At 59.3% G+C, this 25,288-nt stretch overlaps 1 protein-coding gene and 1 long non-coding RNA gene across 3 annotated transcripts in view; one reads left to right on the plus strand and one right to left on the minus strand.

The window, feature by feature from the left end:
• The window catches only part of PRKCD (protein kinase C delta), a 28,915-nt gene extending 4,471 nt beyond the window's left edge, over positions 1 to 24,444 (plus strand). The window contains exons 3-19 of one of the 2 annotated variants that reach the window (XM_062201088.1): positions 11,247 to 11,369; positions 12,282 to 12,481; positions 13,664 to 13,724; positions 13,894 to 14,056; positions 14,147 to 14,178; positions 15,377 to 15,462; positions 15,684 to 15,807; positions 16,248 to 16,348; positions 17,024 to 17,117; positions 17,470 to 17,567; positions 17,674 to 17,847; positions 17,941 to 18,032; positions 18,479 to 18,541; positions 19,785 to 19,923; positions 20,046 to 20,234; positions 21,101 to 21,229; positions 23,832 to 24,444. In XM_062201088.1, coding sequence (XP_062057072.1) covers positions 11,255 to 11,369; positions 12,282 to 12,481; positions 13,664 to 13,724; positions 13,894 to 14,056; positions 14,147 to 14,178; positions 15,377 to 15,462; positions 15,684 to 15,807; positions 16,248 to 16,348; positions 17,024 to 17,117; positions 17,470 to 17,567; positions 17,674 to 17,847; positions 17,941 to 18,032; positions 18,479 to 18,541; positions 19,785 to 19,923; positions 20,046 to 20,234; positions 21,101 to 21,229; positions 23,832 to 23,990 — 2,019 coding nt within the window. In that variant the 5' untranslated portion in view covers positions 11,247 to 11,254 and the 3' untranslated portion in view covers positions 23,991 to 24,444. Of the gene's footprint in view, positions 1 to 11,246; positions 11,370 to 12,281; positions 12,482 to 13,663; positions 13,725 to 13,893; positions 14,057 to 14,146; positions 14,179 to 15,376; positions 15,463 to 15,677; positions 15,808 to 16,247; positions 16,349 to 17,023; positions 17,118 to 17,469; positions 17,568 to 17,673; positions 17,848 to 17,940; positions 18,033 to 18,478; positions 18,542 to 19,784; positions 19,924 to 20,045; positions 20,235 to 21,100; positions 21,230 to 23,831 lie in introns of both variants that reach the window. The other variant, XM_062201087.1, reaches the window with a different exon arrangement.
• On the minus strand, positions 21,419 to 22,350 carry LOC133767031 (uncharacterized). The gene is made up of 3 exons (XR_009866795.1): positions 22,088 to 22,350; positions 21,755 to 21,891; positions 21,419 to 21,650 (listed from the first exon to the last, which is right to left on the minus strand). It is a non-coding gene; the product is annotated as an uncharacterized LOC133767031 (long non-coding RNA).
• Positions 24,445 to 25,288: the final 844 nt, after the last annotated feature.

Consider the following 25,288-nt stretch of genomic DNA (forward strand, 5'->3'; position numbering starts at 1 on the left):
CCTGCCTGTCGAGGGTGGGGGTGGGGCCAGCTCCCCCTCGTCACTCAGCCTTGTCCCGTAAGGAGTTCAGTTAGCCTTGGCCCCACAGCACCTAGCCCGCCTAGCTGTCCGTGTGCTCACACAGGGACGGAGGAAGCAGGCTTCACTGGGCTGCACGCCCCCAGACTCCAGGTGTCTGCGCACACACTGCACGGGGGCAGCACACAGGTGTTCACATGTGGGCACCCAGCCACAGGCACGCTCACGTGCACTCAGGGGCCTGCCCACGCACTGCACTGGGCCACTCAGGATCAGGACCCGAAAGTGAGATTCCTGGTACAGTTGTGATCACGGGGGGCTTCAGGGGGGCTGGCCCATACTGCGAGGCTTGTAACAGCTGGCCTGTCCACCTGGGGCAGGCCCCCGGCTGACCAGGACTTGGCAGAGGAGATTGGGGGGAGGGGTATGGGTATGGGGGAGGGGCCGTGCCAGCTGTGCCTGCACGGGCAGTGTATTATGGCTGCTGCCACAGAGGAGGAAGTGGGCTCTAGGTTCACAGGCCAAGGCACTCACGGGCTGCTGGGGGTCCTCTAGCACCTCTGTGCCCGGCAGCAGCCCTGGCTGGAGAGCAGTTGCTGGGCTTGGGGGGTGGGAGGTGCTGGGAGGCAGGTGGGATCCTCTAGTCCTGGGACCATCTGTCTACTTGCCAAGGCCTGGGCCCCAGGGACAGGCATCTGTCCCGGGTGTTTCCGGAGGCTCACTTCCTCCGCGCTGCCCAGGAAGTGGTTTCTGAGTGGGACTGACCAGCCCTCCAGCCCGGCCTGCCCCGCCCCCGCCTTGTCTGCGGAGGGCAGCAGCGTCTGGCTAGTGGCTTTGGCCGACTGACCAGGCTTTGCCGGGTGCTGCAGGAGAGGGGTAGGCCAGAGAGCGCTGTGGACTCCACATCCCCGGCTTGTCCCATGCTGTGAGCTGGGGCAGGCACAGCCTCCTTGGGAGTGGTGGTGGCTGCGCTGCCTCTCGGCGCTTGAGCAACTCCAGGCAGCTGTAGGAATGAGCTGGGACGGCGGTTTTGATGCCCAGTGCCTCGGTTTTCCCACCTGACTAAAGAGGTCGTGATAAGCATCTGCCTTGGGGAGGGGGTGCCAGAAGCAACAGCTAGTGTGTGCCAAGAGGCTTGCACCATGCTTGGTGTGGTGTCCGGGTGGGCGGAGGGGAACTGCTCACGGCAACGGTGAGTGGTGCCAGTCGGGGGGGGTGTTACTGTCTGGTGGGCTGGCACGGGCCCAGCACCACGGGGCCAGGTGGCTGCAGAACCTGGTTGGGAAGCCAGGTCCCTGTACCCTCATCCTCTCTAGGCAGTGCCAGGGGCTGGGCCGGGCTCCGTTGGTTCAATAGGTCCCATGTCCTCCGAGGAAGAAGTGCCAGCCTGGAGCAGCTGTGCCCACTCAGCAGCCCAGCTTGCTCCTGCTCGTCTCCTCCTCACTCCCTTTCAAAGGGAGAAAAATAGACGTTGGGACAAATGGATGTGGGAAATGAAAGGCAGGCTCCTCCGGGCCCCTCCCCTGCGCTGGCCCCCTGCAGGACCTTGGGCTTGGAGGATTGGCTGGGGCATGAGGGGGTGGATGGGAAGCCTTCCTGCCAGCCTGCCTACCCTGGGACCCCTGGAGTCAGTCTTTGGGCTGGGGAAGGGGGCGGGCATCCAGGGCTGATGGGAGCTGGGCGAGCAGGGGAGTAGAAACCCGCCCCCCTCTACCCCTCCCTCCATATTTCCTTGACATGTAGCAGCTGGTGGCCAGGCCTGCCGGTGCCAAGGACTCACAATGTCAGCCCTGGGAGGGTTGGGCTGAGCTTTGGACTTTGCTGTTTGGGGCTCAGGAGGCCCCGAGTGTGAATGAGGACATCCTGAAGATTTGGGAGCAGGGTTTGCATAGGCAGGCTTCAGACAGACTCTGACTCCTCGCTCGGCATTGCTGGCTGTGTACCCTCGAGCCCAGGACGGGACCGCTCTGAACCTCGGTTGCCTCATCTGTGAAATGGTTGGATCAGGGGGTGTCCACGTGAGCCCTGACTGATGGGAAGGAGCCACCGTGTCGGGGCAGGAAGACGGAACAGCGAGTGCCGCGGCTCGGAAGCAGGAAGGAACTTGGCTGCTCAGGGAACTGAAAAGGCTGGTTGTGGCTGGGGCAGGAGTGAGGGGAAGGCAGCTGCTGAGGGCAGGGAGGCAGGGCAAGGCTGGCTAGGCTGGCCGGGCTGGAGTCTGGGCTTTCCAGAGGAGCCAGGGGACGCACTGGGGGCTTGGCAGGGGGTGCCTGCCATCTGCAGAGCCCCTTCTGGTGGCTGCGGCAGAAGCAGGATGGGCAGAGCTAGAGCAGAGAGGACCCAAGGAGGCAGACGTGACAGCAGGGCCGTGGGGGCGGGCAGGCGAGGACAGGATGCCCAGGTGCGTGGAGTGACAGCAGGGTGGGCGCGGCAGTCCTGCGAGGTGAACAGCGCTTGGAAGCCTCAGCGGGCTGGGGTGGGCAGCAGCTCAGAGGCTCCTGGAGCCCTTCGGTTGGTGAAATCAGGGAGGCAGGTGGGGCCATGAGCCTGGGCTGAAAGGGGAGACCTGTGAGCCAAGCCTAGGGTGGGTGGAGAATGCTCAGAGGCCCTCCCTGGGGAACGTGAGTGACCCCAGGTAAAGAGCCAGGTAAAGGGCTGTCCCTCGGAGGTACCTGCCCAGGCACCAGGAGGGCAGGCTTGTGGTGGCTGAGCCGCTGTTATCACAACAGCCCCGGAAGCTTTGGATCATGTCTGTGGCCGTGTTGGGTAAACAGGCACAGCGGAGCAGCCGGATCAGGTGTCCGTGCGGTGTGGGCTGTGGGGCCCAGCTAGGGGAGCTGGAGGGATATCGCGGGCTCTGCAGCAGCAGGGCTGGGAAGGGGTAGAGGTCTCTGTGGTCAAGACTGGGGGCTGAGGCCCAGAGATGGACAGTCTCCGGCCCCGCTCTGCACAGCCTCCTTTCCCACGAAGCTAGGAGGTGTGGAGGCCCCTGAGGTTGCCCAGGGACAGCTGGAGATGCGCCAGGTGTGTGAGAGTGACCTCAGGGACAAGGCTGATGGGGATGGCTACTGTGTGTTGTCACCGCCTCCGGGCCAGGCCCTGGGCTCAGCACACCTGTGTGGCTCGGCCAAGTCTGCAGGCATGCAGGGCGCCAGACAGGAATGAGACCTGTGAGGCCACTCAAGCCTGAGCTCCCCCAGTCCCTCTCTGAGTGAGCCTCCGTGGGAGGCACACAGCACACAGGACGGGCTACCTATCTCCCAGCACTCCTGAGGTCCCTGAACTGGGGAGGCAAAATGCTTAGGTGGCCACCTTGCCTTCTCCCAAACACAAAACAGACGTTTCTGTTGTAAACAGGAAAATGCGAGGCAGCTTCTTGTCGTTGTAACCAAGTGCCGCGGCAGCCTACCTGAAAGGAGGTTTCTTTGGGCTTCCAGTTCTGGAGGCGTGGGACCTAATGGCTCACCGGGCCCTCCTGCTGGTGCAGTCCAAGGTGCTGCAGCAGCCAGACAGGTCGCACGCTTCTCTGTGTCTGTGGTTTCTTGTAAAGCCTCGGATTCAGCCACGGCAGCTCCACCCTCCCAGCCTAACCCAATCCAGTCGCTTCCCACCCCAGGAAGACTGCTGCTGTCTCAGTGCCATTAACACAAGACTTGGGGGAGCAGGTTCCTGAGTTTAGGGACACAAATATTCAAAACGTCCAAACACAGGGACTCTGCGGAAGTGAGAAGGGCTACGGCGTGGGCTTGTGACCCTCGTTTGGGGAGGAGGGGCTGCTGGAGGAGCTGCTCCCACCTGCGCACACCTGCCCAGCCCAGCCTGAGCCCAAGCCCTTGGAGGCTCTCTTCCCCCAACTCTGAATCTACCCCGCCATCTGTGTGGTGTTAGCTGGCTTGCTGCCTTTCTGGTAGCCTCTGCATAGTGAGCCTGGAGCCCATGGAGGCCATGTGTGTGGTGCCCAGTGTGGCCACCCTGACCTGCGCAGGTCCCAGCCTTCCCTCCTGTGCTTGAGACCTGTGCCCCGCAGCCTGGTTATCGCCTTTGTTGGCTTCCCCTTAGGGCGTTGCAGGCGGTGATGTACCTGACCCGGCCCACTCCTTTCTTTACACACTTTGGACTTTGCTCTGCACCAGGGGTTGGCAGGAGGTGCCGGTGGGGATGGGAGGGGGTAGAGGTGGGAGGCTCCCAGCTGCCCTCCTGCCCCTCCTCCTCTCACCCTACCCTGGAGGCTGCAGTAGAAAAAAGCTGCATTTGGAGTTTTTTGGTGCCAGACTCCAGGCAAGCAGGCGTGGGAGATCCTTCCAGGCTGCTGTGTTGGTCTCTGTGCCCGTGTGTGCATTCCAGTGCATGGTATCCCGTGTGCACGTGGCTCCTGTGTGGCTGGGTACAGTCTGTGGGGCTTGGGTGTCTGTGGACCCTGAGAGCTGGTGAGTGGGTTGTGTTTGTGTGTGAGTTGGGGGGGGGGGTGTCCCTTTTGTGTGTGAGTGTGTGCATGTGCACCTTCAGATGGGGCCCCTACTGTGTTACTGTGTCTGGGCTGGCAGCATGCCCATGCGTGCACACGTATGTGATTATTCTTGGAGAGGCCTGCATGTGCCCTCAGCCCCAGCTCCTCACAGAGACCCCCTTGTGCTCACAGGCACTGGTTGCCATGAAGGGGCCTTTGTCCCTCCCTCTGAGGACCTGGAGCCCACCCTCTGGCTGAGCCTCAGGGCTGGCTGCTGACTCAAGGCCTGTGCCTGGCCTGGGCTTCGGGCTGGGACAGCCCTTCCGATCCCAGACTGAAGGCCTCTCATCCACCCCAGCCCCTGGGGTGATTATGTGTTCAAGGGGCTGCCCCCCAGCAGGCTGTGAGTCCCGTGGACCTGGGGTGTTCACTGGCTGGGCCCGGGGAGGGCCAGGAGAGACCTGGGGCTGGGATGTGTGCAGCATCGCATTTCCATTGCCGTGTGTGCTCCCCTGGAAGAGGATCCCAGTCATCACTGGAGTCCTGTGCTTGTGCGACTACCTTTGCAAATGAAAAATAAAAAGCTGTGCTACCTGGGCTGGGCCCCTGAAGAGTCAGGTATGCAGCCCCGACAGAGAGGGCCGCCAGCCAGCCAGCCCAGGGCCTCAGCTGCCTGCCCAGGCCCACCTGGAGGCCTGGGAAGAGTCCCCCCAGGGCTGGCCTTTTAAACTCCAGGAAGGATACTGGGAATTGAGGAGGACATTGTGGGTTAGGGAATAGCATCTATAAAACACGGGGGCTTGAGAGTGAGACACCGACCAGACAGAGCAGGACAGGGCCAGGCTGAAGTCCGGTGCTTTCTGCAAGGCCTGTGGCAGTTAGGAGAATTGCAGCTGGGGAAGGGACTGGGGGTAGTGACAGAGAGGGGGGGGTGCTGGCGAAGGAGAGTGGAGAGGAACAGCAGAGTCGTGGGAGGAGAGTCCCTGGCCAGTGGTTGGTCTGTGTGCGGTGAGGAGTCCTGGCTGGGGGAGTGAGGTGCCAGCCTGCAGAGGAGGAGCAGGTGGAGGGAGCATCCTGTGCTTCTGGACTTGGCCATGACCTGAAACCAGGGTTTGCTGGTCCTTGTCCTTGGCGGCTGGGGCCTGGGCCATGGGTTGGGGTGTTGAAAGGGACTTGGTGCCCTGCCCCATCCCCATCTCCTGAGCTCATTGAGCCCTTTAGCTGCGTTGTGAAACACGCCCCTCTCTGGCCCCCTTGGATCCCTTCTGGGCAGACCATGGGGGACACAAGCTCACAGCCACAGCCCTGCTGCCGCTTCCTGAGCACCCCCCCCCCACTCCTTCCCGCGGAGCAGCACCTCTGTCTCCTCCTGCTTTCATGTATTGCTCTGGGCCACGGCCCAAGCAGGGTACAGACTGTGAGATGGGAGTACCAGCCTCTGAAGGCCCAGCTGTGGGAGACATTTTGGCATGTTGTATTTTCTTTTTCAGTTTTAACAAAAATGTTTTAAATAAGTTACACATGGTGTAGGGACATTAGAAAATGCATTACGGAGTGCTAGTGTTGTGATACAGTGGGTTAAACCGCCTCTTGTGACACCAGCATCCCATATGAGCTCTGGTTCGAGTCCCCCACAGGTCTACACAGGTCCACCTCCTTGCTGATGCGTGTGGGAAAGCAAAGGAAGACGGCCCAAGTGCTTGGGACCCTGCCACCCATGTGGGAGACCTGGAGTTCCTTGCTCCTGGTTTCCCCTGGCCCAACCCTGGCTTTTGCAGCCATTTAGGGGAGTGGCAGTATTACCGATTTGCTTGTTAATAATCCAAAATTAATAAGCTGTGTGGGTTCTTGCCACATATTCAGAGAAGAATTCTGAATACTGGCAAAAATAAACCAGGCAGCATGATAAGCTTTTAGGCTTTTTATTCAGTGAGAGAAATGCATAGGAGAGTGAGGTGTAAGAATGTAAGGGAAATCTGGATTCATACTGAGCAGAGAGTAGGCCAGAAGCCAGCCAGGTGGAGGGGCCTGCAGCCTGGAAAGCAGCCGAAGGCGGGGCAGCAAGGGGATCAAGGGCAGGGAGGAATAAGGGCCAGGCCCACCCATGCTCCAGGCCTTTAATCCACTTCCAAAGGCGAGTGGTTAATTAGCCTGACTGGCAGGTGGGTGCACTTGTGTGATCAGGTAGGGGCATGAGATCACACAGGGGGCGTGGTGAAGGTGTGGTCTTTCAGCTCACAAATGTAATCGATTTTATCCTATATGCCTGCCTATAACAGCAGCAGATGGAAGATCTTTCTCTGTTAGTCTGCCTTTCAGATAAATAAGCAAATAAATAAATGCATATATCCTGTCTTTTTTTTTTTAAGGTTTATTTATTTGAAAGTCAGAGTTACACAGAGAGAGAGACAGAGACAGAGACAGAGACAGAGGGAAAGAGAGATCTTCCATCTACTGGTTCATTCCCCAGATGGCTACAATAGCCAAGGCTGGGCCAAGCCGAACTGGGAGCCAGGAGCTTCATCTGGGTCTCCCTGTGGGTAGTAGGGGCCCATATACTTCAGCCATCTTTCACTGTTCTTTTTTTTATTTTGACAGGCAGAGTGGACAGTGAAAGAGAGACAGAGAGAAAGGTCTTCCTTTTGCCGTTGGTTCCAATGGCCGCTGTGGCTGGCACACTGCGGCCGGCGCACTGCGCTGATCCGAAGGCAGGAGCCAGGTGCTTCTCCTGGTCTCCCATGGGGTGCAGGGCCCAAGCACTTGGGCCATCCTCCACTGCACTCCCGGGCCACAGCAGAGAGCTGGCCTGGAAGAGGGGCAACCGGGACAGAATCCGGCACCCCAACTGGGACTAGAACCCGGTGTGCTGGCGCCACAAGGTGGAGGATTAGCCAATTGAGCTGCGGCGCCGGCCTCTTTCACTGTTCTTCCCAGACTGTTGGCAGGGAGCTAGATCTAAAGTAGAGCAGCGTGGACACTGCTGGCGCCCATTTGGGATGCCAGCATCACCAGCAGCAGCTTAACCCGCTGTGCCACGATGCTGGCCCCCACAGTCTTTATTAAAGAGAAAGAAAGAAAGAGAGAGAGAGAGAGAGAGAGAGAGGAAAATGCCTTCCTGTTCCCTGTGGTGCCCTTCAGGTCATGTCTCCCACCCAGCCCCAACACACATGTGATGTACGGCTCACATGTTTGTCTGTGGGGGCCCCACCTCTGTGCCTCGGAGCTGCGACCATGGAGTCACTGTGGTCAGCTTGGGAAGACCAAGGATTGGCCGGCGGAAGGCCTGCATTTGTCCCAGAGGAGGTGACCTGCCTGCTGTGGCCTGGCCTGGCCACTGCCTTCCCCTGCTTCTGGGCTGCAGGTTGAGGGCAGAGTAGGGAGCAGGGCCCATGTACCCTCCTCCTGGGGCCTGGGTTCAATCCCACCACATCCTGGCCACTCGACCTTGGGCAAGTCACTTAGCTTCTCTGGCACTCGGTTTAGGGACCTGCATAGAGATACAGGGAGCAGGTGCAACTTCAAGGTGAATCTGATAGCTCAGAAAAGGAGAGTCCCTCCTAGGTGTGACAGAACTGAGGTTCACACCTACACCCTTTGTGTTCTGTGCTCCCAGGGGGCAAGGAAGCCAGGGAATGGAAGCTAGGAGCCCGCAAGCACTGGGAAGAGCCTGGCCGGCCTCAGGTGCCTCCAAGGAGCCGGTTCCCATGGAGTGCTGTGTGGGATCTGGTCCCTGTGATTCCTGTGGCCTGGCAGAATAGAATGGCTGTGAGTCTAAGGCTGAGCCAGTGGCCCAACTTTGGGGCCTGTGGGCCTGGGCCTATTTGCATGGGGGCTATAAATAGTGGGCGCACCTTGCTCTTGTGCTGCCGCTTCACCCCCTCGTCTTGCCCCTGCCGTTGAGACTCTGCAAGGTAGGGGGAAAGGCTCTGGCCCTGTTGTTCACAGGAGGGGGTTGGGGAGAGGGCTGTGGCCCAGAGAGGACCATGACCTCTCTCTCGGGGTCACACAGTGATGGAAGCAGCTGCTGTCTCCCTCCTGGGAGGGGTCTGTTGAGAGCAGAGGAGGTAGGAGCAGCTGGTTGGGGCCCATGCCCTCAGTGTTAGTCCTAGGACACGGGACGGGGTAGTCTGACCCAGGGTTACTGCTGGGTGGCCCGTGGCAGCCCACGAAGGCCACGGATCCCCTGCCTCCATGGCACTGCGGCCTGGCTCTGTAGGTTTAGGGCTGGGGCCCGGACCTGCTGCGGTTGTGGTTGTGGTTTCCTTCCAGTGGCTTCTGACTGAGCAGCAGCTGTTCTGAGTGTGACCGTGGAAAGCTGGGGGACAGCCCGCGGGGCTGGGTCCTGCCTCACCCGGCTGGGGCTTCTCTCACCCTGAGGCAGTCGCCTCGGAAGCCACAGAGCCTGCGGGCAGTCAGGGGCCGGTGGGAGGTGATGAGGAGCAGCACAGTTGCTCGTGTTCCTGGAGGTTTGGTCTGCCTGTCCGAGAAGTGGGTCAGTCACCAGTGCTTCTTCCCAGGCTGTTGGGTGGCTGGAATGGACAGGAGCACACTTGAGAAGGGTGGGGTGATGACAAGGCCCTCATCCCACATGAGCTATCATCAGCATGATGGCCTGATCCAGAGGAGGGACTGCTCCCCATCTGCAGGAGGGGGTGATGGCCCCGAGAGGCCCAGGGCCGAGGCAGACTTGGTGTCAGCGTCTTCTGCCTAAGCAGCCTGGCCATCCTTTTGCCACTTGGGCCGCCCCGATCCCCACAGGGTACTTGCTCCTCCTTTATTTTTGCCTACCTGCCCTCACTTGGCACTCATCCCCGAGCTGAGTTTCTAGGTTATCCTGCTCGGAAGCACAAGGCCCCAGGCAGGAGGACACAGACCTGTGGTGAGCGGCAGCAGGGGTGGCCCCATGTCTTCCTTGCCTGCCGATTTGGGCCTCACTTAGACCCGTGCACAGGCTAGAGAACAGCCCAGTGCACCTTGGGTTTTTGCTGCAGCTGTCACTGAGTGCCCACCATGGGCTACGCCCCCCTAAGGCCTCGTGGGCACACACACCTCACGGCTGCACACTCATGCTCACGTGCACCTGTCACCCCACGCACATAAACACACACTGTTCCGTGTGCCAGTCCACGAAGGAGCATGCAGCAGCCCCCAACCGGCTCCTGCTCTCTACTCACCAAGAGGTTGTGAACAGCTGGCCTAGGCTCAGGCATGAGCTTGTGTCTGTCTCACACCCGCCCTGGGGAGCCAAGCCTGGGCAGGGGCTGTACTGGGGTCTGCTGCTCCCCCTGGTTCCTCCTGGCTGCTCTGGCTGCTGGCTGGAGAGGGCTGGCCAGGTCCACTGAGCTGGGCTGGGCTGCAGGCTGAGGTCAGAGTTTCCTGTGAGCTCATCTGGGCTGGGCGCTCCCAGCAGATCTGCCTGCCACTCTGGCTGCCTGTCAGGGAGCTGGAGGGAGCCATCGCGAGGGCCAGGGCACTGTTCGTGTGCACTCAGATATGTAGGGGTACGTGTCCACTTTCGCCCTGGTGCTGGCTCATGTTCAGGATGGAGTAAGTCCGTGTGTGTGTGTGTGTGTGCATTCACACAGCCTTCATTAAGGAGCACCTTGGGCTGGGAGCCCGTGTCTGTGCAGGAGTGTGAGTGTACATGATGTGCAGGCTTGCACACCTGAGTGCCTTCCACAAACAGCTAGCTGAGAAGTCTCTCTGGTCCCCTCCTGTAGCGATTTGGGGGATGGTGAGGAACAGGGGAATGTGGGAACTAAGCTGTGTGACCATGCAAAGTGCACTTGGCATTACATTCAACTTTTTTTTTTTTAAAGATTTATTTATTTTTTACTTGAGAGTCAGAGTTACACATAGAGGAGAGGCAGAGAGAGAGAGAGGTCTTCCATCCTCTGGTTCACTCCCTAATTGGCCACAATGGCCAGAACTGCGCTGATCCGAAGCTAGGAGCCAGGAGCTTCTTCCGGGTCTCCCACGCAGGTGCAGGGGCCCAAGGACTTGAGCCATCTTCTACTGCTATCCCAGGCCATAGCAGAGAGCTGGATTGGGAGAGGAGCAGGCGGGACTAGAACTGGCGCCCATATGGGATGCTGGCGCTTCAGGCCAGGGCATTAACCCTCTAGGGCCAGCCCCACATTCAACTTTAAACTACGGTTTTATATGGAGGGAAAGTGAACCTGAAAATGTGAGCAACCTTCCAGGCAGGCGGGTTCAAACTCGGAAGGGTCAGGGCACAGCTCTGCCTCCCTGGTCCCTGCACAAAGTGGATGCGAAGTTGGTGGGTTCCCAGCTGTTGGCTCTGGCTCGGCCTGAGTTTCAGTTTCATCTTGTGAAAAGCGGGTGTGCTCCTCTTGGCCCTGCTTGTCTGCCTGGGCAATTGTGAGTAAAGCAAACAAATAAAACCACCAAGAGCTGCAAGGGTACCTGTCCGTGCCCAGCAGTGGCGCTAGTGGCTCCCCAGGTGAGTGTGTTTCAGGGTCACAGACTCCAGGGCCTCCAGCGCCCAGGTAGGCTCTGGAGAGGAGTGGAGAGGGTGCTCCCATCCAGGGGAGCTCCGCCAAGGGGGCGGCCATCCCAGGGCAAGCTGCCTGCATCCAGAGGGCCTAACGGGCATTGGACTTAGATAACACTTCTTGATTTTCAGTTTGAGCCACAGGACCAGTGCATTTTACACGTCTTGGGGTGTGAGAGTCCTGGGCTGTGGGTCTCTGAGGTCTTGTGAGGTTGTCCTCGCGGCCTGGCCTCACCCCTGTGTGTATGCAACCCCCACCCCCCGCAGGCCCCACCATGGCTCCCTTCCTGCGCATCTCCTTCAACTCCTACGAGCTGGGCACCCTGCAGGCGGAGGACGAGACGAACCAGCCCTTCTGTGCCGTGAAGATGAAGGAGGCGCTCAGCACAGGTAGGGCGGGGGCGGGGCTTGGAAAGGGGCCTGGAGGAGGCCTTGCCTCGTTCCCTAGGAGCCCCAAGGGGTCCTTCTGCGCTTCATCCTTTCTGTCCCCACCAGCGGTGGACGCAGGGAGGCAGAGGCCAGCAGGTGTCCAGGGCCTGGAGCACCTGGTGAGACGGGACCCTGCTCAGGGCCTGGTTGTTTCCCTTCGTTGGTGCTTCTCCCCAGCAACTTCCATGCGTGCGTCCATGCCAGGTCCTGGGCTGGGTTCTGAGGGCCTGACCTGGCCCTGCCTTCACGTGCCTCACACTCAGGTCGGGCAGCTGGGCACCTCTGTAGGCAGAAAAGCCCAGAGTAGGCCCTGTTCCAGCCTGGGGCAAGGGAGGGCCCCCTGCAGGAGGCACACAGCTCACACGCTTCCCTCTTGCTTCTGCCCTCACTTGGAGAATCCCTACTTAACCCTGAGGTCTCAGCTGAGCTGTCCCTTCCTCCAGGAAGTCTTCCCTGACCATTAGGCTGGGGCAGGCCACGGGCATGGCTGGGTGGGTCTGGAGCCACTGTGACTTAGTGGTTACTTGAGAGATGGGTTGGTTCTTGTCTGCCCCAGGGCTCCGGGATCACAGGCCCTGGGTTTAGCTTTTCCTTCTGCGGCATTCCATGCTCCCAGTGCTACGGCAGGCAAGTGGGAACTCTCGGCCGCATTGCTGAGTGCATAGGGAAAGGGGACACTGAAGAGGCGCGAGAGGCTCACGGGAAGAGGGAACAGCAGGAGTGCAGTAGGGCACACTCCGGGCGTGACAGGAGCGGCTGCAGGGAGTCCTCAGGGCAGAGGAGGCAGCGGGTTAGGCCAGAGCTGAATGCTGGGCGGTGCGAGGGTGGAGGGGCAGGGGCTCCAGCCCGACCCAGCCCATTGCCCCTTGGCAGAGCGTGGGAAGACGCTGGTGCAGAAGAAGCCGACCATGTACCCAGAGTGGAAGTCAACGTTCGACGCTCACATCTATGAGGGCCGTGTCATCCAGATTGTGCTGATGCGGGCGGCCGAGGAGCCCATGTCCGAGGTGACCGTGGGCGTGTCGGTGCTGGCCGAGCGCTGCAAGAAGAACAATGGCAAGGCCGAGTTCTGGGTGAGTGTATGTACGTGTGCGTGTGTGTGCGTGCTCAGGCTCGGCACTACTGGGCACAGCTGCAGAGCCCTGGGCCCTGTGCCGGCCACCAGAGCTACTAGGAGCCCCCCGCCCCCGACCCTCAGGGTCGTTCCAATGAAGTGCGCAGCTGGGTGTCCAGGGCTGGTTGCAGAAGCTGACCCGTGGTGGGTGCTAAAGGAAGCTATCTTCATTGGTGAGTGAGACCACTTTGCTTTGTTTTACTTTTGAAAAGCAAAATGTGATGCGCGTAGAACAGGACAGTTTCACCTGCAGGACAGGGCAGCTTGGCTGGCTCGCTGCCCCAGTACCAGTCACTGGCCCCATTCCCAGAGGCACCCATTGTCTTGGTTCTTTTTGGAACCTTGGCAAACATTCCAGGCCCAGGCAGGCCCCTAGGCCAGCCCTGTGAACTTTAAGGGCAAGGAAGTGGAGGGAGGGGAAAGCTGAAGGCCGCGCCTACTCACCAGAACCTAGGCTCTGCGCATCTGAGTGTGGCCACGTGGTCCCATGCGGCTGTGATGGGGGTCTGGTGGCCACAGGACTCCAGCAACTGGCAGAACCCCCTGTGGTTACACGTGGGTTCTTACAGCCGCGATGTTTCCACCAGAAAAGGCCTCGTGACCACCAGAGGCTCTGGTCAGCCTCCAGCGAGGGGGACCGGGGCCAGGCTAGGAGAGGGGTTGACGGGGCTGCTCGGGGCCTTCAGCAGTGAGACAGGAACGCAGACGGCCGCAGTCCTGCCCTCCAGACTGTCTGTCTGGTCTGAGAAGAGCCCCAACACACAGAGACGCAGCGGGGTGTGTTGGGAGCGTGTGTTTGTCTCCCTGCCTGTGCACGTGGGGTCGGCTGCCTCCGTTCTCAAATCTTCGCCAAGGGGGCAGCAGGGGCGGGGGTGGGGAGTTTCCCTTCCCGCTCAGCTCCTGGACCATGTGGCCCGGCCGGGTGTGGGCTGGACTCTTTCACTTCCCCAAAGGTAATAATACCCCTGGGTGCAGGGTGGGGGCGGGGCTCCAGGGTGGGGCCCCGCCCACACTGGGCAAGACAGCTGTGCGGCCGGCGTTCTGGGGCTCCCTTGGCCTCAGGGACCAACCATGGGGGCGGGTTCTGAGTCTGGTTCGGCCCAGGCCCGCCCTCACTGACCTTCACCCCTGCCTCCAACAGCTGGACCTGCAGCCCCAGGCCAAGGTGCTGATGTCTGTGCAGTATTTCCTGGAGGACGGGGGTGAGACCTTCTCATTTGAGGTTGGGGCTGGGGACTTGAACCTGGCTCACATGCTGGGCTCAGAGACCAAAGTCAGCATCGGGGTTTAGGGAAGCAGCCTCCTGGGTGCATCTGGGGCCACTGCCCCTCTGGGACATGGGGGCTGACCTCACCCCTCTGCGGCCCCCAGATTGTAAGCAGTCTTTGCGTACGGAGGAAGAAGGAATGTTATCAACGATCAACCGCCGAGGGGCCATCAAACAGGCCAAAATCCACTACATCAAGAACCACGAGTTCATCGCCACCTTCTTTAGGCAGCCCACCTTCTGTTCTGTGTGCAAGGAATTCGTGTGGTGAGGCCTGGCTGTGCCCCCTGGGGTGGCAGTGGGTAGGGAGGCACCAGCGACCCCTCTCACTCCCCCTCTCTGGGGCTTGTCTTTCAGGGGTCTCAACAAGCAAGGCTACAAATGCAGGCGTAAGTGTCCCTGCCGCCCAGGTACCACGTGCAGTCACAGGAAAGCCTGCGTCCCCGGGTGGTGTTGGGACCACACATCTGGGCAAGGGCTCTGTGTGTGTGCAAGGGTCTGTGTGTATAAGCACGTGTCAGTGTGTGCACATCACAGTGTGTGTGCACAGGTTTGTGTATGTGTGTGCACGTCTGTGTCAGTGTGTGTGCGCATGTGTGCAGTGTGTGTATGTGTCGGTGTGTATGTGCATGTCTGAGTGTGTGTGCACATGCCAGTGTGAGCGTGTGTGCACACAGACCTGTGTGTATGTGCGCTTGTCAGTATGTGTGCGTGTATACTCACCACTCTACAGGGAGTGTGGCACCGGCTTGCTGGGGCTCACCAAAGCCAGTTCTCTGAGTCTCCAGACCTGCGTTCAGGTTCATCACACGGGGCCGCTGACGCAGACCAGAACGGGCTGTTCACATGGAAAGCAGCCATGGCTGCCTGGCAGGGCTCTTTCACCCTGGAAAGCAGTTAGGAGATCTTTATCAGCTCCCCTGGCTGCTGTGGGTCCGTGTAGAGCTGGGGGTGTCTCACCCTACACAGCGGCCCTGTGGGCTGCTGCGCTGAGCCAGGCTCTGGGGCCAGGCTGCCTTCGTGTGAATCCCGGCGCTCTCTGCCATTTCCTAGCATAGGCCTCAGGCAAACTCACTCTGTCTCTGTGTGCCTCGGTTTCCCTGTCCGTAAGCTTGGGGTGAAAGGGTTGGTGTGAAGGTCAAATGGGATAAAATACATAAAGCTGGGTTTTAAGCGCCTGGTGCATGGAAAGTGTTCAGTATAAGGAATCTGTGTGCATGGACAGGTGTTTTGTATGGGAGTGTGTCGCGTGCACATTCAAGAGAGCGGGTTTGTTAGCTGCTTGCTGTCCTGGGGCATAGAAGATGGAATGGGCGGGCCTCCCCCTCAGCCTCTCCCTGCACACTGAGAGCTGTGGCTTGGCCTGCCTTACTGCCACACACACCCCCTCCCCGAGCCTTGCTGGGCCTCTCCTGTAAGGGCTGGCAGGAGGCCTGTCGGGTGTGGGTGTGGGCACTTAGGGAGAACGGTGGCTTTGTGTAGAGAGGGCTGCAGTGGGCCAACAGCGCCAGCTCACAGACTGTCCACGCCCTCCTCCCCCCATGCCTTCCCATCCCCCTGCCTGCCCTGGGCCTGTGCCTCTTCAAGAATGCAACGCCGCCATCCACAAGAAATGCATTGACAAGATCATCGGCCGCTGTACCGGCACGGCGGCCAACAGCCGGGACACCATAGTGAGCTGGGTCTGGGGTGCGGCCGGGGGGCTTGGGGCTGGCCAGGTGGGGGGCTCTGGGCTCTCCCCACCCTTCCTCTCCACCTCCATTTCCCAGTGGCACCCTCTCTGGCATCTGGCCCTGCCTGGGCTGGGGGGGGGGGGGAGAGGCTAGAGAGCTAGGAGGGGGACTGGGCATGACCTTGCCCAGTGATACTCTCCCCCACCTCCCCCGAGTTCCAGAAAGAACGCTTCAACATCGACATGCCGCACCGATTCAAGGTTCACAACTACATGAGCCCCACCTTCTGTGACCACTGCGGCAGCCTGCTCTGGGGGCTGGTGAAGCAGGGCATGAAGTGTGAAGGTGCGTGAGCTGCAGCACGGATTGCAGTGGCCCTGCCGTTCACCTGCTGAGTGCCCGCCACACCAGAGGCTGCACTCTGAGCCGTGTTCTCAAGTGTCGATCGAGGGTGGGGGGGACTAGGACTTGGAGAATCCCTGTGAGGGGCAAGTAAACAGAAGGTGCCTAATTGGGGCCTGCTGCATAGCAGCAGGCCCTTGGCATATGCCCCTCGCAGACCCCCTGTGAGCAGCTTATCTAAGTTGTCCCTGAATTGTTTGCTTTTTCTTTAAATCATGGAAGATTCAAAATACTTGTGATGACTTTGAACACATTTTTCCCTGAAGGAAGGGAAAACCCAGCGAACTCCCCCTCCCCACCTTCCCCCAAGCCCTCCTTTCTCCTGCCGTCTCCACCTCCCTCCCACTCCCGCCCATGGCCCAACCCTTTCTCCCTCACCCCAGACTGTGGCATGAACGTGCACCACAAGTGCCGGGAAAAGGTGGCCAACCTCTGCGGCATCAACCAGAAGCTCTTGGCCGAGGCCTTGAACCAAGTCAGCCAGGTAGGCAGGCACCGTGGGACCCTGGGCACAGAGCAGTGGGGCCAGAAGGCAGCTAGGGTTCAGTGCCTCTCCTGGAAAGCCCCAGCGGGGGCATTTTGCCCACCACCCAACTTCTGAAGAAGCTAATCTAAGAATTTAGGAGATGGGCTTGTTTTCACTGGAAATTAGTTACTTCAGTGACTTGATCTGAGTGTTGGGACACTTTGAACTAAGAGTGTGTGTGCGCCCATGTGTGTGTTTGCTTGGGTGAGTGTGTGCATGCGTGTGTGTGTGCACATGTGTATGTGTTCCTCGCTCCCCATGGGCAGGGCACACGTGTGTGTACACTTGGATGAGTGTGCTTGTACATGTGTGTCTTGGTGTGTGCACACATGGGTGTATGTGTGCACACGTGTGATTGGATGTAGGTGGGGGTTGAGGGGTGCCATAAAACTAAATTCCAGGGTAAATCAGAAGTGAAGTTTATTAAGTGATTGGGAAGGTGGCTTCGAGTTCTAGAACTTGGGTTTGTCATCAACGCCTTCCAGACCAGGAAGCCCCACTGTGCTGCAGGGTGGAGGAGGGGGAGAGAGAACAGCAGCCTGGGGGTCCCAGGCCAGGGATGCTGGGGGTGGAGTTAGAGCTGGGGCCAGGTGTCCTGACCACGGGGACTGACCTGCACCCTGCCCTCCCCAGAAGTCGACGCGGAGGCAGGACTCGGTGTCCACGGAGCCTGTGGGGATCTACCAGGGTTACGAGAAGAAAGGCGTCTCTGGGGATGATGCCCCAGGTGAAGCTGGGTCCACTTCCCATGTTCATTCTCTTCCTCCCCTTGGGGGCCCGTCCTCGCTCCAGCTGGCCATTGAGTCATGGAAGGAGCCGCTTCCCGAGGGGAGAGAGGCCCCTTCTGTCAAGGAGAGGGGCCCGTCCTCTCTCTCACTGCTGAGTGGGTCGCAGAAGGAGCCGCTTCCCGTGGGGAGCAAGGCCCCTTCTCTCAAAGACAGGGACCCATCCTCTCTCCCATTGCCGAGTGAGTCCGTGGGGAGCGAGGCCCCTTTCCTCAGCCCAAACCTGGGCCCCAGGGAGGGAGCCAAGCAATGCCAGCCAAGACTTGAGTCTGAGGCCCCCTCTCTCTCGGCCAGACAACGGGACTTATGGCAAGATCTGGGAGGGCAGCAGCGTGTGCCGCGTTGACAACTTCACCTTCCACAAGGTCCTGGGCAAGGGCAGCTTCGGGAAGGTGAGGGGCTGTCTGCTCTGGGGTGCTGCTCACTCTCCCTCCCTCGCCCCGGGCAGCTGTGGCCTCTGCCCGTCCTGCCCTACCCAGTGTCTCTGCCCACCACCAGGTCATGCTCGCGGAGCTGAAGGGCAAAGGGAAGTTCTTTGCCATCAAGGTCCTCAAGAAGGACGTAGTTCTGGTGGACGATGATGTGGAGTGCACCATGGTGGAGAAGCGGGTGCTGGCGCTCGCCTCCGAGAATCCCTTCCTGGCTCAGCTTTTCTGCACCTTCCAGACCAAGGTTCCCTGGCTCCCCACAGCCTTCCCCCTCCAAGGGCAGGGTGGGATCTGGCCCACACTACCTCTGCTCACCACCACCACCCCGACACCACAGGAACACCTGTTCTTCGTGATGGAGTTCCTCAACGGGGGAGACTTGATGTACCACATCCAGGACAAAGGCCGCTTCGAGCTGTACCGGGCCACGTACGCCAGGGCCCTGTGGGGATGGGGGACCCTGGCTCAGAGCCTGCCTCCACTCTACCCTGGGCCTTCTTTCTGCTCCCTGAAAAAGCCAGTGGGGCCTGAGCTGGGGTTGGTGTGGGATTGCCTGGGCCGTGTGTGCTGTGAGCTCTGGGAGCCCCAGACTTGCACTGTGACCTTCCCCGTATGTGTGCTGCCCCCCAACCAGCCATGTATGCGCACACCCGTGTGTGTGTGTGTGTGTGAGTCACGTGCTCCCAGGGCAGAGAAGTGGCTCCCTCCGTGGAGTTCTGCCTGGACTGCCAGCCCCTCTTGCCTCCCATGGATGTGATGGATGTGCCTGCTGAGGCCCGGGTCCGCCCTGGAGCTGCTGGCAGCATTCCCTGCCCCGAGGCGGCGTAAGGCCTGGGAGAAGCCGGCAGAACAGCCTGTCACTCTCTCTTACCCAGGTTTTACGCAGCGGAGATCATCTGTGGACTGCAGTTTCTACACAACAAAGGGATCATTTACAGGTGCAGGGCTCGGGCTGCAGGGCACCCTTGGCGGGGGAGGCACTGACCCTGTCATATTCTCCGAAATGCCCCGGGTAGGGTCCAGCCTGGCCGCAGCTCCAGTGTGCTTAGAGTCCGAGTTTCCCTGGGTATTTTCTAAACCTCCAGTTGCAGTGCTAGCATTCCTGGTAGCCCCTCAGCTGAGACTGGCCCAGCCCTGGGAACCGGAAATTGCCCATGCACCACTGGTGCGATGGTGTCCGCGCTGCTCTCCCTTCCTTGGGCCCATCGTCTCGCTCTGAAGCCCCGTGTGAGCAGCTTCCACCAGAAGGGACTGGTTCCACAAGTCTCATCCGATAGATTACAGGCCCGTGCTGTGACAGAATACTGTATACCTACTGAAAAGGCTGGGGCCACGTTTGTGTCCTAGTATGGGATGACACCGTGATATGTAGTCGAGTGGAGAGCCAACCCTGGTGACATGTTCGCTCGGATCTCAAACAGTGGAGCTGTGCTGCACGGTGCTCAACTGTGCCCCAGCTCCCAGGCGAGCTTCACATCATCCACCTGTTTCTAGTTCGTGTTCCCGTGTGCAAGAGTCACCCACTCCAGTGATGAACTGTACAGGCCACCGCTGAGAGTCAGACACACTCCCTGCTGATCAGCTGCATGGCTCTGGACAGTGACATCACCTCTCTGAGCCTCATTTTGGGCTTCCGGAAGGAAGATATTGTGTGTCTAGCATTTGACACATAGGTGGCTTATACGAAGCACTTTCCTTTTTGAAGATTGGTCCACTGAGTGATTTGTTTTGAGAGGCAGAGTTAGGGAGAGAATGCACGTGTGTATGCTGTTTCACTCCCCCAGGCGGCCTCCACGGCTGGGGCTGGGCCAGGCCAAAGCCAGCAGCCTGGAGCTCCATCCAGGTCTCCTGCATGAGTGGCAGGGGCCCAAGCACTTGGACCGTCTTACACTGCTTTCCTAGGCCATAGCAGAGAGCTGGGTTTGAAGTAGAGCAGCTGGGACTCGAACCGGCGTCCATATGGGATGCCGACCTCACAGGTGGCAGCTTAATCCACTGTGCCACAACACTGGCCCCGAAGCACCTGTGTTTAGTACCTCTTTGGCCCTCTGTGTCCTCTTCCTTATTCCCTCGCATTCTTGGAGAGTCCCAGACTTCAGGACTGAACACGGGCACATGGGTGGCAGGGTTGGGAGGGAAGAACTTGGTCCCTGATGAAACTTCCCTGCCTACTCTCTGCAGAGACCTCAAGCTGGACAACGTGTTGCTGGACCGGGACGGCCACATCAAGATCGCCGACTTCGGGATGTGCAAGGAGAACATGTTCGGGGAGAACCGGGCCAGCACCTTCTGCGGCACTCCCGACTACATCGCCCCCGAGGTGAGCACACACCCTGTCCCCGCACAGTTCAGGAAGATGAGGCCTGGCTGGACCCTGACACCCGGGGGAGGCCCCTGCCCTGCCCACCCCCAGCCCCTGCTGACCCAGTGCTCCCGCCCCAGATCCTGCAGGGCCTGAAGTACACGTTCTCTGTGGACTGGTGGTCCTTCGGGGTCCTCCTCTATGAGATGCTCATTGGCCAGTCGCCCTTCCACGGGGACGACGAGGACGAACTCTTTGAGTCCATCCGCGTGGACACGCCACATTATCCCCGCTGGATCACCAAGGAGTCCAAGGACATTCTGGAGAAGGTGGGGCCCTGGGCAGGGTGGGGGCAGGAGCTGATGGCCCCTGGGATACGAGAAGGCAGCAACTTCCTGTCTGGTTCACGCTGTAGGCCTAACGTGCCAGGGGCATGGCCCTTTCTCTGTGTACCCATGAGTCAGCCTGGCATGGTGACTGAGGGCTCGGGGTCATGGGGCAGACAGACCTGAGGCTGAACCTTGCCCTGCCTGTGACTGGCTAGGGACATTAGCAGGTCACTTAGTTTTTTTTAAAAGATTGATTTATTTATCTGAAAGGCAGAGTTTTAGAGAGATTGGGAGAAAACAGAGATCTTCTACCCACTGGTTCACTCCCCAAGTGGCCTCAACACCTGTGGCTGGGCCACACTGAAGCCAGGAGCCTGGAACTCCATCTGGGTCTCCCTCATGGGAGGCAGAGGCCCAAGCACTCGGATCATCTTCCATCGCCTTCCTAGATGCATCAGCAGGGAGCTGGATCAAAAGTGGAGCAACTGGGACTCAAACCAACGCCCCTATGGGATGCCAGCATTGCAGGCGGCGGCTTAACTCACTACACTACAGCGCCGGCCTCCCCGGCGAGTCAGTTAACCTCTCTCAACTGAGGCCTCACAGTTTTTGGGAAGAAAATACAGACGTGGAATGCTCAGTCCTGAGCCAGCTAGATAGTAAATACTTAGTACATGACACAAGCCATCCCAGCAGAGTCCACGGTGTCCAAGCCCAGGGGACATGGAATGCAGCCGGCCAGAAAGGCCTTCCTCTGTCCGAGGGCTCCCTGGCCTGTGCTGCCACCTTGGCATCTGCTGGGGATTTGCTGGAGGTCCATTTTCCCTTAACCTTTGGGTGCTAACCAGAGGCCTGCTGGGTTGCAGCTGTTTCAGAGGGACCCACCCAAGAGACTGGGCATGACAGGAAACATCAGAGCCCACCCCTTCTTCAAGACCATCAACTGGATCCTGCTGGAGAGGCGGAGGGTGGAGCCCCCCTTCACGCCCAAAGTGGTGAGTGACCCCTACCCTGCTCTGTGTGCCAGGCTGGGCTCTCCCTCCATGGCCCTGCCCCCTCCTGTGTCCAGTCACACACTTTCCTCCTCTCCCTGTTCTCCACTGGCATCCTCATTCATAACCCATCTTTCGCTGTTAGTCGTTCAACAAACATCAGAAACTGCATATGGATCTAGAGTCTCTCTTTTTTTTTCCCCCAAAGCTTTATTTATTTACTTATTTGAAAGGCAGCCTACAGAGAAAGAGAGAGAGAGATCTTCTATCTGTTGGTTCCCTCCCCAAATGTCCAAAATAGTCAGGCCTGGTCCAGGCGAAGCCAGGAGCCTGGAACTCCATCTGGGTTTCCCACGTGGGTAGCAGAGTTCCAAGTCCTTGGGTCGTCATCTCTTGCTGCTTTCCCAAGTGTATTAGCCTGCAGCTGGATCAGAATCAAAGCATCTGGGGCTCAAAATCAGTGGTCCAATAAGGGACGCTGGCCTCACGAGCAGTGGCTTGACACCCTCCCCGCCAGACGCCTCTTACCACACAGTCTCTAGAAGTGGCGTATGCGGGGCACTGGGCATCAGAGCCAAGCAGTCACTGTCTCCGTCCATCCATCCATCCATCCATCCATCCAACCCACTTTCCAGAAAGTACTGGAAATGCGCCCTGATGCTAATCTGTGATAAAGCACTGTATTACAAGAGCTGTCACAGCCCCACACGACCAGTTCTACCAGGAGCGTCTGCAGCGGGAGGCCGGAACGTGCAGAGACCACCGAGGCAGCAGGGAAGTCAGGACTCTGGGCCCCTCTGGGACCACGGGGCCTCCCCGCTCCTTCCCCTGCCTGGCTCCCCCCCCCCCCAACACACATACCAGGACAGCCTGTGAACGGCTGCGCTTTGAAGCCAGAGCACGTTCCTTAAACTCGGATGCCCCTGGTGCTGGTGCGCGGTGAACAGCCTGGTGCAGCTGCTTGCTTTTGCTAGGAGGAGACACGGGTTTCTCTCTCCACACTGAGTGCGGGCAGGGGTGGTGACCTGCAGCCCTTGTCAGGGAACGGTGGGGCCCGGGCAAGTTGCCTACAGGGCTCTCAGCACCGAGAGTGGTCATTCTAGGAAGTCCAGGCTGTGTGAGTCACCTGGTTTTCAAAAGAGGCCAGAAACCTGGATTTTTATGTCACTTTGCCCAGTTTTAAAATATTACGTGGGCGTTTGGCCCAGCAGTTAAAACTCTGCCTAAGGTGCCAAGTCCCAGCTCTGGGGCCTGACTCCAGCTTCCTGCTAACGCTGACCCTGTAGGGCTGTGGTGACGGGTCCCTGCCACCCACAGGGGAGAGCCAGATCATGTTGCCTGCTTCCAGGTTCTGCCCAGATCTTCCCGACCACTCGATATAGGCATGTGAGGGTTGAGCCAGTGGATAAAAATGCTCTTTAAAAAACTGATTGATTCATTCATTCATTCATTTGAATGGCAGAGTGACAGAGAGAGGGAAAGACAGAGATCTTCCATCTGCTGGTTCACTTCCCAGTGGCTGGGGCTGGGCCAGGCCAAAGCCAGGAGCCCAGAACTCTCCAGGTCTCCCACATGAGTGCAGGGGCCCGGGTGTTTGGGCCATCTTCTGCTGCCTTCCCAGGCCATAGCAGGGAGCTGGAGATGAAGTGGAGCAGCTGGGACTTGAGCTGCAGCTCTGATACGGGATTCTGGCCTAGCAAGGGGCGGCTTAACCTGCCGCGTTATAATGCTGGCTTCTGCCTCTCAGATAAACAAATTTTTTAAAAGAAGTTTTTAAAAATCTTGGCTCGGACTCCATTAAAACCTGGCACTGGCCGGCGCTGTGGCTTAACAGGCTAATCCTCCGCCTTGTGGCGCCGGCACACCGGGTTCTAGTCCTGGTTGGGGTGCCAGATTCTATCCCGGTTGCCCTTCTTCCAGGCCAGCTCTCTGCTATGGCCCGGGAAGGCAGTGGAGGATGGCCCAAGTGCTTGGGCCCTGCACCCGCATGGGAGACCAGGAGAAGTACCTGGCTCCTGGCTTCAGATCAGTGAGATGCGCTGGCTGCAGTGGCCATTGGAGGGTAAACCAAAGGCAAAAAGGAAGACCTTTCTCTCTGTCTCTCTCTCACTATCCACTCTGCCTGTTAAAAAAAAAAAAAAAAAAAAAAAAAAAAAAAAACCTGGCGCTGGCCAAAACGATGGCACCTGCTCGGCTCAGTTTGCAGCAAAGGCTCAGCAGGGTCCTCCTGGGCCGCTGGGCTCACAGTAGCCGGAGACAGTGGTCCGGGAAGGCCCTGGCTGTGAGCGCTGGCACTCAAGCGTCACGTGTGCTGGACATCACTCTTCCTCTCGTGGTCCTATTGCCACTGAAAAACGTGAAAATCCACCTCAGCATGTGGGCCACAGAAACTGGCCACGGGCACGCTCGGGCACAGAGGCTGCCACCACCAGCCAGGCCCCGAGCCGCCTGCTGGCTTTCCTCATCCCTTGGGCACATGGCGCCCACCTGCCGTGTCCTGACTGAGGACAGCTCGGGCGCAGGCAGAGGCAGCGCCGCGCTCCTGGCCGGCCGGCCTGGTGTAAGCAGTGGAACACACTCACCCGCCTGTGCCCTCTGCTCACAGAAGTCCCGAGGCGACTTCAGCAACTTCGACCAGGAGTTCCTGAATGAGAAGGCCCGGCTCTCCTTCAGCGACAAGACCCTCATCGACTCCATGGACCAGTCAGCGTTCACTGGCTTCTCCTTCGTGAACCCCAAATTCCAGCACCTCCTGGCACAGTGAGGCTCCCAGACACGGCTGCCCTCCCACCCGCCTCCCGGGCCTTGCGGGCCGGGCCTCCATCTACCCGTGCACCTGCTGGTCCCCACCAGACATGCGCCTGTGGCGTCTGCCCCTGCCCCCCAGAGGGGCCTTGGCTCCCGGCTGGTGGGGCTGTCATGGTACTTCTGTGAACTGTGTGTGAATTTGCTTTTCCTCTGCCCTCGGAGGGAAATTGTAAATCCTGTGTTTCATTACTTGAATGTAGTTATCTATTGAAAATATATGTTATATATATATACTTATATATATAATAGGCTGTATATATTGCTCATGGAGACAAGCGTGGGGGCTGCTAACGTGATCTTTTAAAATAGATATATATGTGTATATATATATATATATAGGACCGCAAAAGACCCGTAAAGGAGCTCAAGCTGTTGGGAGCAACAGGCTCTCTGAATAAACACCGCATGGTACCGACCTGGCTGTGGGGACGCGTTTGTCCCAGGAAGCTGGCAGTGGCCGCTCCTCCTGGCGGCTCTGCCCTGGAAGCCGAGAGCTGTTAGCCACAGATGCACAGCCCTGCCTGGGCCTTCATGCAAATGTGTCTGTATTTCTGGATTTCCTGTGGCCCCAGAGCGTTCAGCGGGGTGACAGAGGAGGTGGGACCAGCCTCTCTCTCTCTCTGGAGGGTGAGGGCCAGCCTGGAAGTGCAGAGAAGCCAAAGGCCCGGCCCCAGCCGGGGGAGGGGAAGGGAGAGGGAGGAACGCAGCCCAGGCCTCAGTGCTGTCTGGCCTCGGATCCGGGGCATGTTGATTGTTTGAAGTCCCAGTGACCTCGTCCGTCAGACGGGCACCAGGCACGGAGGGGACCCGTGTGACTCCCGCCTCACTGCTCCTCTCGCTGTCCTGCTGCAGGGGAGGGTGAGCTCTGGCATCCATTTCTCAGGAGCCCTTGCCTACCTAGGGCAAGAGAGGGTGGCAGGAGAGACAGCGCCGCCAAGTGACTGGGCCCAGGGTGACAGGCAGCGTGCCCTGCCCTGGTACAGGTAAGGAGAGGGGCTCCAAGACAGCCAGAGCCAGAGCCGGAGCCGGAGCCAGAGCCGGAGCCGGAACCTGCCCTGCACCACCCGCTTCCCTTTTCTTCCCCTCTGCCTCCCTCCCTCCCTTCTGTCCCCATCTTACAGTCTGGGGCACAGGTCCTGGGCAGGGCCCGCCCCCAGCCCCTCTGCTCCAGCCCCGCCTCTTATTGCCTAGCACCTGATTGGCTGGCCTTGGCAGGCAGGCCTCTGACTTCCAGCAAGTTCATTTTTCTGGGCT

This window comes from Lepus europaeus, chromosome 9 (assembly GCF_033115175.1).
Source record: "Lepus europaeus isolate LE1 chromosome 9, mLepTim1.pri, whole genome shotgun sequence".
NCBI classification, from domain to species: domain Eukaryota; kingdom Metazoa; phylum Chordata; class Mammalia; order Lagomorpha; family Leporidae; genus Lepus; species Lepus europaeus.